Source organism: Mobula birostris, chromosome 9 (genome assembly GCF_030028105.1).
Source record: "Mobula birostris isolate sMobBir1 chromosome 9, sMobBir1.hap1, whole genome shotgun sequence".
Lineage (NCBI taxonomy): Eukaryota > Metazoa > Chordata > Chondrichthyes > Myliobatiformes > Myliobatidae > Mobula > Mobula birostris.
Genome location: NC_092378.1, coordinates 105,230,154 through 105,245,064, shown reverse-complemented (window position 1 = coordinate 105,245,064; position 14,911 = coordinate 105,230,154). Strand labels below are relative to the sequence as shown.

Genomic DNA, 14,911 nt, shown 5'->3' with positions numbered 1-14,911 from the left:
GGGGAAGAGTGAACAGAGATGTGGAGAAAGGTGAAAGATCTGGAGGAAAAAAAATGAGGAAATCATTTAGCAGAAATCAAAGAGATTGGGTTGAGAGATTGGAAAGAAGAGATGGCTGAGAGAGAAGACACATTGGATACGGATGGAAGGGAGAGAGCCTGGTTTAAGGATGTAGTTGTATCTCGTTTGTAGAACAAACTTCTCTTGGTTTACTGTGTCAGAGCAAAGAGCTTAATTGCTTCTCCTGTTGTGGTTTGCATTTGTTTCCAGATGTACTCCCTTGGTGCTCAGCCCCCGGTGCAGTTTCGGAAGCATCTAGAAGAAGATGGAGTGGAAGACATGACTCAGCTGGAGTAAGTTCATCTAAATTCAGCTCTCTTACTCTACAGTGTGATGGACATTTACTCATTTAATAAACATTTCTTAGGACTTCAAACTCACAACTTTTCATTCTACCATTTCTCAAACCTGCACTATGCTAATTACTAGGTATAAGTTGCTTCACATAGCCACTTCGCTTACTGTTGTTAAACACACTAGCAGTCCTGCAGGATTTTTAAAAAACTAGCCTTCTTAACTTAAACTGTTAAAACTAAGAGCTTCATCACAGTTCAGCTTACTGCAGGAAGGAAAGGAATTAAAAAAATGTAACAGGTATGGACTTTGCAGGAGAACCAGGTAAATTGGAACCATTCACAAACAAGAGAAAATCTGAAGATGCTGGAAATCTGAGCAACACACACAAAGTGCTGGAGGAACTCAGCAGGCCAGGCAGTGTCTATGGAAAAAAGTACAGTCGATGTTTCAGGCCGAGACCTCTCGGCAGGACCTTGGCCCAAAGAGTCTCGGCCCAGAATGTCAACTGTACTTTTTTCCATAGATGCTGCCTGACCTGCTGAGTTCCTCCAGCACTTTGTATGTGTTGCTTGGAACTATTTGACCTTTATTGCCCAGTTGCTGATTAGTTCTGATAAAGTTTTGTGTTCCTAGGTTTTGGCTGAGGCTGAATTTAGTGTTGTTACATCATGATTAATCAGTTTCAATATAATCCGAAGAACCAGAAAACCTAAGTACTTACAAATTTATGAATTTTTACGTATATTGTCAAGGAGGGCCTTGGATTTAAGAGCTCAACAGTGAAATGTTCAGACTCCAGCTGGTATAATATTTATTGGATTACTTAATTCGTTTATGACACTTGTTTAAAGTTTGCTGAGGTGGAGGATTCTCAAAAGAGAGTGTCAACACAATCCTAATATTGTGGTCCATAATAATTTACTGACATGCAGATCACTGAATAATTTGCAGAAGGGCATTTATGTTGTACAACAAGCTGTTGGATGGAACGTGAATAGGCATTTACTCATTGTGGCACAAGACCTGTAAGAGAATGCTTTGCAATGTAGCTATTAACCAGCATCGTGATACTTCTGTCCTTTCAGAGACCTGCATGATGGTGCGGTGTTGTACAACTTAAAGAAGAGGTTTGAAAAGAAAATGATATATGTGAGTACTGTAATGTCTATTCTGATGTGTTTGTGGAGTTAATACAAGGAGCTAAACAAGACTTGTATTTGTAGATCAGGCATAACCAGTGAATGAAGTGAACATGTTTATTCATGACCCCCTAACTAAAGAAGTTTCAAAAATAAAAGGGTTTTCCATAATGCCCCTTCCAGTGGTTGAATTTGTGCCTGTATTTAACCTAACAAAGACAGAACCTCTGCTGGATCCAATTAAAGCAAGTCAAGTGAATTAAGTAAATAATATAAGGGATGGGAAATTTGCACAAGACAACAACCAAATATAAAACTAGAAAAAGAAATGAAATGGTCAAAGGTAAGGGCCGGCTGGTGGTGCAACGACTTTGGCGCCGGACCCGGGAGCGGAGCTTCCCGGGTTCAAAACTAGTCCGGTCCACTCCCGAGTACGCTTTCCATCCGTGCCGGGTTGAGTGTCGAGATCTTAACTCAACTTCGTAAAATAAAGGGAGAATACTGAGGAAATGTCTGTGTGAGGAGTGGTGCGCCACACAGTCTCTCTCTCTCACTCCGCACCTTGTAAAAGCCATGAAAAAGACATCATCACAGACGCACGCACGGACACACAGACGCACACGCACAGATGTGCACGTACGCACATGCAGACATACACGCACAGACTCGCAGGCACACACCAAAAAAAAAGAAATGGTCAAAGGTAAGCACATGTCTGGAAGGAAAAACAACTTGGGTGTAATCAAAAGTGAGCTTTTTTTCTGACAAATCTGAAGGAAAATTATCACATAAAAGTGCACCAACAATGGGTAAAGTTGAAATTGAAGAATGTCCTCCTGGGCAATAACAATATAATACTAAAATGTTTGAACTTGGTGTGATGAGTGAACACATTCAAATTCAAACATTGCTCAATATTGATCACCCAGCTCCCTCTAGCCATCACTTAATATCATCTACCCCACAAGTACTATGTTTTTTTGACTATCTCTAATCGCTTTAATCTAATCATCATATATCTGGCAAGAAATTCCTTTGTACAACTTCAAAAAATCATTGCTGTGCACTTCCAAAGGATTTTTGCACAACATTGGGAAATTCAGCCCTTGATCTTTTAGCATGATTTGCCCAAACATCTATTTTCCTAGCATGAAACTCTCCTAAAAGACTCTAATCGTAGTGCAAAATGGAAAATTCATTAGCAATGAAGTTTGCAAAAAAAGGGTACTTTTTTTTAAACTCAAATGATCTTCTAAGATAAATGCAGCTTCCCCGCTGATTCCTGGGAACTTCTGGCCTATGGCCACACAAGTGGAAAAGGAGCATTCAGGATGGTTTTGAGAAACTCAAGACCATGAACCTAGGGCACACAGAGGCCCAGTGCTAACATGGAAGGAACTGGTCACATCATAACCTACCCCACCCTGCCCACCTGTCCTGTTGGCCACCACCTGCACCATCTGTAGGAGTGTCAGCAGTTCCCCCATTACCTTTAGTAGCCACCACAGAACTCACAAACCTATAATGGAAGCAAGTCATTCCGAATCCTAAAGGTTGCTCAAGGTCGTGGGTTGGTTTCTGACCACAACTTGTGACCAGGTGCAACATAAATGCAACCTCACATATACTTTAACAGCTTTCCCCAAGAAAGTCAGGGTAATGGTCACTCTCAGTTTCCTAGTCTCAGAATCATTCCATGATACTGACCACATAGCTTGCTGCAACTCTGTAGACAGGGAGACAGGAAGTGAAAACTTAATCTATCTTTCCTTCACCCTATTGAACCAGGAAGAGCAGATCGGATATTTCCCAAAATGCAGTATTCATCAACTACACTTGTGTCTTTACAGAGAACTCCCTCATAACTCCATGCCAGCAGCACTGGTGGCTCTGTTTGCCCTAATGCACAAGAAAAATGCAGGCATTGGTTTTCATCAGTAGCCTCTGACCCCAGGAACACCCTCCCAATCCCTCCTAACAATGCAACTTCCATTCATTCAACAGCAATGCACTCTTAGAGCTGGTATGCCCTTTTAAGAACGGACTGGAGAAATTAGACTTTCCTGGTTAAGATGCTATCAAGCACTTGCATAACATACGTAACATGCTACTTAATGCTGCTCCATGATGCTTCTAAATTAAGATCTTGATCTTTACATTGACATTTATAAAAAATATTATGATGACTCCCAGTAGTGACTTAACACCTTCTCAAGATTCTTCAAAACTCTAGAGTGGAGTTCCATCCCGTCTAACTATTCCTTGGAGTGAACCTTCTCTGAACCACCTCCAATAAAATAATATCTTACCTTAAAAAGGTACTTCCTCATGATCTACCAGACAACAGTGTTCCCTGCTCTTCTGTAGTCTTCTGAGACTTGAAATAGCTACAGCAGACATCTCCACAAAATCCTCCAAATTCACTGAAAGGATGTGAACAGATAACAATACTCATTTCTCATTACTCTGGACCCAGTTACTCTCGGTCACCTACAGTAGGAAGACCATACCATTGCATTTCCTGACACCATTCTCCTAAAACACACAGTCCATTCTGAGATTTCCACATGGACAGACAAAACGACTCAAGGCTATGGCCAAAGCTTCACTGAAGGAGTGCATCATGCCCACTGACTTCTGGGAATCTCTGACCAATGACCGGTTAAGGTAAAGAGGAAACATTCAGGATAGCCTTAAGAAACTTGAGTCCAAATATCAGGAGCACAGAAAAGGTGAAGCAGGGGGAGAGGTACACCACCTTACAATCTATCTGCCCACTCAATCCACTGGCCACCCCTATCTGTGGAAGGATGCGTTGTTCCCACATTGGCCTTTAGTCACCTTAGGACCCTCAAAATTGGAAGTAGAAGCAAGTTATCCTTGATTCTGAGCAACTACCTAAAAAGAAGGGGGGTGGGGAGTTTACATAACCAATAAGATTAATATTTAAGAAGAGCAATAATGAGAAGGGCTTTCTGTGCTCAAACAAGATACCTGGGCCAGATGGAATGATTACTAGGTTTTAAGGGCAATGTCATTTCAGAGAGTCTACGTAATCTCCCAGTTCTTCCTGGATATATGGAAGGTAACAGAGGGCTGGAAAGTAGCAAATGTAACACAATTGTTCAGAAAGGGAGTAAAGATATGGCCAGTAATTGCAGAAAAATCAGTTTAACTATGTTTATTGGGGTGTATTTAGAAATAACACCATCAGGAAAGAAAATTAATAACACTTGGAGAAGTTTGAGTTAATAAAGATGAACCAACAAGAACATGGAAAAGGTAAATTTTGATTGATCATCTTTATTTGTATTTATTTAATGAGTTAAAAAAGAGATTTGATGGAAATAATGTAGTCGATCTCATATGGACAGATACATATGGCATGTGGGATTAAATAAAAAGTGAAAATTGGTGAAGAATAGAGATGAGAGGGTCCTGATAATTAATTGTTTATCCAGCTGGCAGATGGCTCCCTAGGAATCAGTATGAAGCTACTGTATTTTTCTGATTTATATTAATGATTTGGCTATGAATGTGGAGGGTAGAACTTCAACATTTGCAGGTAATACAAAACATGGAAGTGTAGCCATCGGTGAAGAGGATTGTAACAGACAATAGCAAAATATAGATAGGCTGGCTGAATGGACAGAGCTGAAAAGCAAACCTTCATGCAGAAACTGTGTGACCTGATACATTTTGGCAGAAAGAATGAGGAGAGACAACTGAGACAAAATGGCACAGATCTATAGGATGTGCAGGAACAGGAGAACCTGGCTGTATCTCTACATAAAACACTGGAAGTGCCAGGCCATATTCAGAGTCTGTCGGAGCCTGGGCTTCATAATGAAGAGCAGAATTCAAAGGGAGGGAGTCTATTTTGAGCTGTTAATCCAGCACCCTTGTTTAGCCATTCATTAAGCTCTTGTTAAATGGATGCCTGTCTACAACTCTATGACCATTCTTTTCCACTGAGTTGTTCTGTGGATTATCTGTAATGTTAATCCAGATCCCGTACACTGCTATTCAATATCACGTCTTGCAATAATTAACTCGGAGGGTCTCTAACTAAGGAGTTTTGGTCCTCCCAGTCTCCCAATCTTTTATTAACTATGATAAATTCTGGAAACTAACTATCCCTACTTATGTTGTTCCAGCTTCCTCACTTTGCCACTCAATAACTCATTTGCAAAACCAACCAGTGTTGTTACCAAGCAAATTAGTTAAGTAACTAATTTTGTACGGGGAGAACTGAAATATTTCAGTTCAAGAATGAGGAATGGAAATAATTAAGGATGTAATTCAAAGAATTAGAACCAAAACAATGGTGAGATCACTATTATCAGAATAAATGTGCAGAATCTGATTCTGCTCCGGATAATTAGATATCTGAGTAGCAGTGAATATAGCTGCTTCTTTGTGTTTATAACTAGTAAGTCAGAGTGACCTTCATGACAAACTTATAAACAAATTTGTTTCTTTCTTGCAGACATACATTGGCAGCATCCTTTTATCTGTGAATCCATATAGAATGTACAACATATATGGGACTGACACCGTGCTGAAATATAAAGGGAAGTCATTTATGGATAACCCACCGTAAGTGTCCAGCTATAAGGAGTGGTGTACCTTCTAGTTTTATCATATCCATTCAGCGGCCTCTCTATTAGGTACCAGGAGTGGAACCAGTGCGGTCTTCTGCTGCTGTAGCCCATCCACTTCAACGTTCAACGCGTTGTGCATTCAGAGATGCTCTTCTGCACACCACTGTTGTAACACATGGTTATCTGAGTGTACTGACACCTTCCTGTCAGCTTGAACCAGTCTGGCCATTCTCCTCTGACCTCTCTCATTGACAAGGTATTTTCACCCACCAAACTGCAGCTCACTGGATGTTTTTTGTTTTTCACACCCTTCTCTGCAACCTCTAAAGACTGTACTGCGTGAAAACCCCAGGAGATCAGCCATTTCCAAACTACTCAAACCAATTTGATTTCAACGTTTAAGAGAAGTTTGGATTGCAACATGGATGGTAGGGGTATGGTGGAATATGGTCCCGCCACAGGTCAACTGGAGTAGGCAGTTTAAATGGTTCATCCTAGGCTAGATGGGCCAAAGGGCCAGTTTCCATGCTGTAATTTTCTATGACTCTATGACATCCTTCTAGCACCATAATCTTTCCATGGTCAATGTCACTGAGATCACATTTCTTCCCCATTCTGGTGTTTGATCTGAACGACAACTGAAACTCTTGACCATATCTGTATTGCATTGCTGCCATGATTGGCTGATTAGATACTTGTATTAACGAGCAGGTGTACAGGTGTACCTAATAAAGTGGCTGCTGAGTGGGGATAATGAGTGAACACATTGTGGGAAGCAGTTCAGGTGCAGAGTGTCACTGGGCTAAGGAAGGATGGAGCTATTTGGGCTCCCTCCCTCCCTTGCTGATTTTTATTCAGTGGTCAATGCAGACAACTCTGTATGTTGACTCCAGCATACTATTTACCTGGAGTTATCTCCATGGTCAACTAGACTACTGGCATAATTAAGCATAATGCTTCCTGAATTGCTATCAACACCTGAACTTTTCATATAGCAGGAAAGGAAAGAAGAAATGGAAAACAGCAATGTGTGCAACTTCAGAATACAATTGGTATGTTTTGACTCTGGTCATGCCAGACTTCCGGCTGAAAACGTGTGGCTATCGGTATCAGAACATAATAAATGTTTGTGTGTGTATACTATTAGAGCATCCACTCTTTTTCTTGCAGCCACCTCTTTGCCATTGCTAATGCAGCCTACTCAAAAATGGTTGATGCCAAACACAATCAATGTATTATTATCAGGTAAATCGTTTCTCTTTGACCATCAATGTCTGACTTTATTTGAAGGGTCGCAAAATGGGGATCATTCACAAAGTAACAATGGACCCCCCTCCCCCCTCCACACACGCTTCATATATTTTGTAGTTGGTTCTATCACATCAATCTAGAATGACAGAAACAAAATATTTACTCAGAATAGCCTACAGTTGCTACTTTACTCACTGGCAAACAATGCACCTCAAGCATCTCATATGCCCACTGAGCAATAATATTCAGCTGCTTAGATGTAAGTCGATACCTCTTCAAGAGTATAAGGTGTCACAGCAACAATGTACATGATGAAGGGTCTCAACTATATAGGATGGAATAGGGGAACAAAACATAAGAAAATCTTAAAATTAACACAAGTAACTGGAGCAGATGGAGACCATATGCTCAATTAAATTGCTTCTTTAACCCTTTACCTTACACTTTCTTCCCTGTCCAAACCCCACGTTTCCAACATGCTCAGATTAAATCATCATTTTCAGCATCTGCAAAGCTTTATTTTGTTTTGCGATTACAGAGAAGACTAGACCCCTCCAACCCTTCAAACCGCACCACCCAGTAAACCCAATTTAATCCTATCCTAATCATGGGACAATCTACAATGACCAATTAACCTACCTGGCACAGCTTTGGAGTGTGGGAGGAAACCAGGGGACCTCGGGGAAAATCCACAGGGACTCCCTACAGAGGGTGCCAGGATTGAACTCTGAATTCTGACACCTCAAGCTGAAATAGCATCGCGCTAACTGCTACACTACCATGGCTTTGTTTCTGCAGACTTATATTTCAAGTTCCATTCCTAATTCTTTTTCTTTCCATCCTCTGTTCTCATTCATCTCCCTGTTACAGCTCTTCCAGACGGATCATCGGGAATTATCAAGCTTTCTGCCCCCTCTGTCAGCTGGCAGAACCACTATCTGTGCCATTTAGTCTCCTCCATATCTCAGACCTTCTCTTTGTTCTCTCCGTTGCTCTGCAACTTTGAATCTAAGTCTTGAAACCCTAATGTGCTCTCTTTTCTCACAGGTGCTGTATGCATTTCACATTTCCAGCATCTAAGCATGTTTTTACATTGAGCATAGACTAGAGAACAATACAATGCAGGAACAGGTCCTTTGGCTCATGTTATTGTGCCAAACTTATTAAATTAGTAATCAAAAGCCCAGCTGAAACTAATCCCTTCTGCCTGCACAATGTCTATGTCCTTCCATTTCCTGCACATCCATGTACCTGTCTTGGAGCATCTTGAAGACCTCCAACGTATTTGCCTCCACTACCAGTCCAGGCACTTATCACTCTGTGTGCAAAAAACCAATTGTCTTACACATCTCCTTTGGACTTACTCCCTCTCACCTTAAATACGTGGCGTTTGGTATTGGACATTTCAACCTTGGAAAAATATGCTGACTATCTACTCAATTTGGAATATTCTTAAAAAGTTCTGTCAGCTCTCCCCTCAACATCCTCTGCTCCAGAAAAAACAACCCATGTTCATCCAACCTCTCTTTATAGTACATGCCCTCTAATCCATGCAACGTTCTTGTAAACCTATCTCCAAAGCCTTGACATCCATCGTATACTGGGGCAACCAGAATTGAAATTAGTACTTCAGAAGTGACCTAACTAGGGTTTTATAAAGCTGCCCATAACTTCCCAACTCTTGAACTTAGTTCCTCAACTAATAAAAGCAAACATGCTATTTGGCTTCTCCACCATACCATCAACCTGTGTAACTACTTTCAGAGATCCCAAGGACCTCAAGATCCCTCTCTCATCAACACTACCAAGGGTCTTGCCATTAATAGTGTGCTATCTCTTTAAAAAAAAGTCCAACTCTACACATTTGGCCAGGCTGAACTCCTGTTCCATTTATCCACAATATGCATTTGCTGTATGTCCCATTGTATCTTTTGCCAGTTATCTAGGCTGCCCATAGCACCACAGACCTTCATATCATCTGTAAACCCACCCCATCTACACTTCCACCATTTAGAAATATCACAAATAGTAGATGGCCCAGTACAGATCCCTGTGGAATACCACAAGTCACAGACCTCTAGCCAGAATAAGTCCCATTGACCACTGCACTCTTTGTCTTCTATAGGCAAGCCAATTCTGAATCTAAAATGGCCAATTCACTAGGAATCCTGTGCATCTTAATCTTCTGGATGAGCCTCCCATGAGTTACCTTTTCAACCAATCCATGTAGACCACATTTACACCTCTACCCTCATCAATCATCTTCATCACCTCCTTGAAAAACCCAATCAAGATAACAGGATGCGACTTGCCTAGCACAGTCATACTGACTGTCACTAATTAGGCCATAGTTTCCAGAATGCTCATAAATCCCATCGCTAAGAACCCTCTCCTGTAAATTCCACATTATTTTCTATCTTTATTTGTAACAAATGCTTCATGGTACTTAGTCAAAGAGACCAAAACCCAAGTGATCATCAGACTCCTCAGATTCTTCCTGTTAAATCATGTTCTTGACGCCAAGCACATGTTCTCCCCTTTATCCTTGGGTGGTCCCACCTGCTCTCTGTGCATCCTCTTGCTCTTGATTAATGTACAAAATGCCTTGGAATTGTCCTACTTGCCAAGGACTTTTCTTGGCCCCTCCTGGCTCTCCTAATTCCCTTCTTGAGTTCTTTTCTGGCTTCTTTGTAATCCTCAAGAATTCTGTTTGATTTTAGCTTCCTGAACCTTATGTATGCTTCCCTCTTCTTCATAACTAAATGCTCCACCTCTCTCAATATCTAAGGTTCCCTTACCTTGCCATCCTTTCCTTCCTTCTTACTGGAGCATGACTGTCTGGTACTCTGGTATCCTCCATATGTCGTACATGGACTTGCCCAAAAACAACTGTTCCAATGTAAATCTCCCTAGTTCCTGCAAAATACATAGGTAATTTGCCCTGCCCCAATTTGATACTGTCCCACAATGTTCACATTTAAAACTTAAGGAGTTGTGATCTTGGTTACCTGACTGTTGTCCCACCAAAAGGTCAGTCATCTGGCTGGGGCTATTACCTCACGGTCATGCTGACAGTCACTAACTAGGCTATGGTTTCCCAGTTGTTCATTAATCCTATCCCTAAGAATCTTCTCCAGTCACTTCTGTACCTCTGACTCACCTGTCTATAGCTTTAGTCTAGAATTTGTGGTCTATAGTTTTGCTGCATGCTTTTAGGTAGATATCAAGTGGAACTAGTAGTGAACCTTTGGAGTATTGTTAATGATTCTGGCCACTATCATTAAAAAGGAAAGAGAAGTTCTGCTCAGAGAGCAAAAAAGATATTTATTACCAAAATTCTGAATTTGTATCCACTACCTTGTTTCTGTGCTGCAGATTCTATGACTTTCATTTTCTTTGAACATTGTCGTTTTAGAAAAGTATTGTCAGAGGGTTAAGAAAAAGCAGTTTGACTGTACAGAATAGTCCAACGTGGAACAAGTAGCAGTTTGTCTTCCAATTGGGAAGGAAGGATTAGACCACAAAAGGTGTCGTTTTTAGGCAAGGTTTTCAGATTAGGAAACATAATAAAACCTCTGGAAATTCTATCTCTGCCCTGTAACAACACTCAGAAATTCCTTTACCACTTTTTAAAATCTCTAGATCATTTAACAAACTTTCCCAGACATTAGAAAAGAAATATCCCACCCCTCGGGTAATTACAGTATGCAGTAACATTAGCCCTTAGTAATCAGTCTCAGTGTGTTTGGTTTCTGTCTTTTAGTCTGTCACTGGGTGTGCAGGTTAGCACAGCAACTGCGACTGTAACACCCAATCTGCCCCCAGAGATGACAACGATTCTGAATTTACTATCTGCCTTTCTGTTTTTCAAGTGGTGAAAGCGGGTCAGGCAAGACTGAAGCCACCAAACTGGTCCTCCGCTATCTTGCTGCTGTGCACCACAGTCACAAAGATAGTGTGACCCATCAGGTAATTTGCTGCAACTTTCAATAAAATATATTGACAGGTAAAATAATTTCCAGTAGAGTTATACTGTTAGATTTCATAGTCACCTTCTCAAATGGATTAACACAGTTAAACTTCATAGCCACCTTCTCAAATAGGTTAACACAGTTAAACTTCTTAGTCAGCTTCTCATATTGGCACTCTTCAGGTGCAAATTTAGCTATAATTAAATTTTAATGTTTCTAACATTTTCTATCATGCATCAAGCACTTTAGCAGGATAATGTCTGTGATGATGCCACACTCAAAGCTCTGGCCACCAATGTATTTGCTATGGAAGTCACTTGTTCCCAGGGTTAAGGATACTCGCAGGGTTCAAGTTAACAAGTGGTCATACCCTCTGCTGAAGGTCCATAGGCAGTGACTATTCTTCACAACAACGAGTTCTCATTGATGTTTGCGTATCTCAGACTGTAATGCCCTATCTGCCCTCAGAGTGAAGAAGGATTCTGAATTTACTATCTGCCTTTACAAACAAGAATATGGGCAAAATCAACTCCATTTAATTTCAAGGACTAATGCCTTTTACATACAGTCCTTTGTTCAGATTGAAATCAGGAATTCACAATTGAACCTAGTACCTTGTCATGCAACATGACTTCTGATGTTGCATTTTATCAATTGTTCCTCCAAAAAATGTAGCTGATGGGGTTTATCATTGATCAAATGCCAAGAACAGTAGAAGGCGATTCAGCCTCCCAACCCTAAAGTCCAATTCACCGTCTACACCATCGTTTATCCATATCTGTTTCATATCCCTACTCAACAAAATTCTATTAATTTCAGCTGGCCTCAACATCCATTTCCTTTTGGAGGGAAAGGTCCCTGTCACACGTGTGACTAAAATGGTAAACAATTTGAGTAAACATCAAGGAAAACTGAAAATGCAAAGCTTCTGCTTTCATTTTATTTGTTTATTTGTTTGTTTATGTATTGACATGCAACTACAGCTAATCCAAATGTGTCCAGGTGGGAATGGCATTATGTTCTTCAAATGGTGACAGAGTGGTAATGATCTTTAGTTCTTCCAGTTTCTCCAGCACAGTTCTGACACCTTGTATATCACAATATGTACACTTCCCTCCTTCTCTGAACCTCTCCAGAGAGAGATTTAAAAACCTGATAAAACTCCAGGCCAGATTTTAGAACATTAAGTAGGGAAAATTTTCCTGTCCCTTCCAAGTCTTCAAAAGCTCCAATTTCACCCAACATGCCTGAAACCAAAACTGGATATGGTATCTCAAGTTAGGCCTCAACAGAGTCATGGTAAAGACAAAAGTAATGTTTTTTTTTTGTTTTGAATGTCTTTGATTGAATTGTTTGTGCTTTGTATCCTATTGTTAGTACTATTTATATCTTTTGCCTCTTTTTCTCATTACTGCTCCATGGTTTTTGTGAAGATTGAGGTACAGTATTGATTGTTGTGTGTACCTTTCATAAAAGCCAGAGTGACCTGCAGCACTTTCAAACTCAAGCAATTACTTCCAACACAATTAAGATTGCAACATCATCTTTGAAAGATGTTTGAGAAACCTTGGAAACTTGAAATAATTGCATGAGCCCTGTCAATATTCACAAAGAAAAGTTGTTTTAAATAGAAATTCAGAGCAAGATGGTACCTTCCACAGGAATTTAATCGATTGTCATGGTTAATTGTCTGGTCAATTGTAATTGTTTAGCCAATTGGGAAAGGAGTTATAACCTTCAGTTACAATTAAACAACTTTTAATTTTTTTTTGAGTTCCCACATGATACCAATGCACTCTGATTTTCTCCCACAGTCCAAAGATGAAGCAATTAGTAGGTTAATTGGCCATTGTAAATTGTCCGGTGATTAGGTTTGGGTTAAATGGGTGGGTTGCTCGCTCAGTGGGGACCTGTTCCGTGCTGTACCCCTGAAAAAAAAAGATGAAATAAAATAAGATCGATCAAAGGTCAGCTCCTCACCTGCTGTGTGTTTCCTATATTTGGGAACTTCATGCAGGGAGGATAGTCCTTTCTGTATCTTACATACAGCTCATTACGCCTCTGACGTTTAGGGCAGCAATGAAGGTGCTCCATTTCTGTCTGTCCATACAGTCGCACACAGATTTAGAAAGGTTCTTCATTGCTGTTTCCATAACAATTTTGTTTTTGACCAGTCAGGGTTGTTAGCCCTGAGCTGGACCCCCGAACCTGGAGGACCAGCGGACCACTCTAAGTCTGGCCTCTGCCCTTTGACCTGTGTGGCATAGGTGACCCTACCAAGACCCAAAGCACAAGTCCCTGACTCCAGCCAACATAGCTCTCCGGGCCTTTGAGCCTCCAAACCCAACAAAAAGGTTGTGCAAACAACAGGAATTCTGCAGATGCTGGAAATTCAAGCAACACACATCAAAGTTGCTGGTGAACGCAGCAGGCCAGGCAGCATCTCTGGGAAGAGGTACAGTCGACGTTTCAGGCCGAGGTTGTGGTCCTCTTGGAGGTTTCTGTATCTCCACTGTTGAAAGTTAATTGAAGTTTGAACATTTTGTGCTATCTTGATCATTTAAATGAAAGTGCAGAAAATAAAGTACTGAGAGATTTACTTCACCCATCTGCTTCAATGAAACTCTCTCATTTCATTTGTGTCATTAACAGATACAGTCGTGTGATAATCATTCTTGGGTCAGGTTTGAGATAATTAGTCACAAATCTCAAAGTTAGAATGGTGCAGTGAGAGACTATAAATTTGCTTAAAGGGATAAAGCTGGGTTTTGTCTTGGTAAAACAATATTTTACAATAGATCAATTCAGCTGAAACATAATCATAGTATGTTAGAAATATTCAACTAGCCATGTGCACTTGTGAGAGTTAAACCAAATTTTGTTTCAGAGAGATGAGCTTTCATCAGGTCTGGAAAAGTCAGGGTTTAAACATTTATAAGATGCAGAGGCAGTGAGTCAGTGAGAGTGAGCCTTGAGATGATATATTGTATTAATTTCAGTGGTCTGATTATGTTCCCCTATCTCTGAATAGATTCTTGAAGCCACACCTCTTCTGGAGTCATTTGGGAATGCCAAAACTGTACGAAATGATAATTCCAGTAGGTTTGGGAAATACATTGAAATTTTTTTGCAGAAGTAAGTACTATCATTCATTTGTTCTTGTTATCTAAATAACCATTCACTCATCAATATACTCTTTCCTGCCTACTCTCCCAGTTTTTTGCCCCCACTCACCCTCTCACCCTCTCACTTATCAATGGAACATCCTTCTCCCACCATCTCCCCCTCTGCTCCCACAGTGCCCTGTGCTAAGAGTGTTGGAAGCTTATTGGCTATTTTATCTCAGCCCTAATAACAATATCTCTTTACAGCGGGGTGATATGTGGTGCCATAACCTCACAGTATCTTCTTGAAAAGTCAAGGATTGTGTTTCAGGTATGTTCACTACCTTTAATGTCAATGTATTAATGCAGATGGGTGGTTGGTCATTGGTGTGGATTTGACAGGTTAAAGAGTCTGTTTCTATGTTGTATCTTTCTCTGTGACTCTTTGATTCTGCTCAACACAGCCCAGGTCAAGCAGGCTAACT

General features: G+C 40.6%; 1 protein-coding gene across 1 annotated transcript in view; it reads left to right on the top strand.

Annotated features, from left to right (window-relative positions):
* Positions 1 to 270: 270 nt before the first annotated feature.
* Positions 271 to 14,911, top strand: part of myo15aa (myosin XVAa) — a 183,966-nt gene continuing 169,325 nt past the window's right edge. Inside the window, exons 1-7 of the mRNA XM_072267294.1 lie at positions 271 to 353; positions 1,443 to 1,506; positions 5,986 to 6,095; positions 7,271 to 7,345; positions 11,224 to 11,320; positions 14,354 to 14,457; positions 14,694 to 14,757. Coding sequence (XP_072123395.1) covers positions 271 to 353; positions 1,443 to 1,506; positions 5,986 to 6,095; positions 7,271 to 7,345; positions 11,224 to 11,320; positions 14,354 to 14,457; positions 14,694 to 14,757 — 597 coding nt within the window. The remainder of the gene's footprint in view (positions 354 to 1,442; positions 1,507 to 5,985; positions 6,096 to 7,270; positions 7,346 to 11,223; positions 11,321 to 14,353; positions 14,458 to 14,693; positions 14,758 to 14,911) is intronic.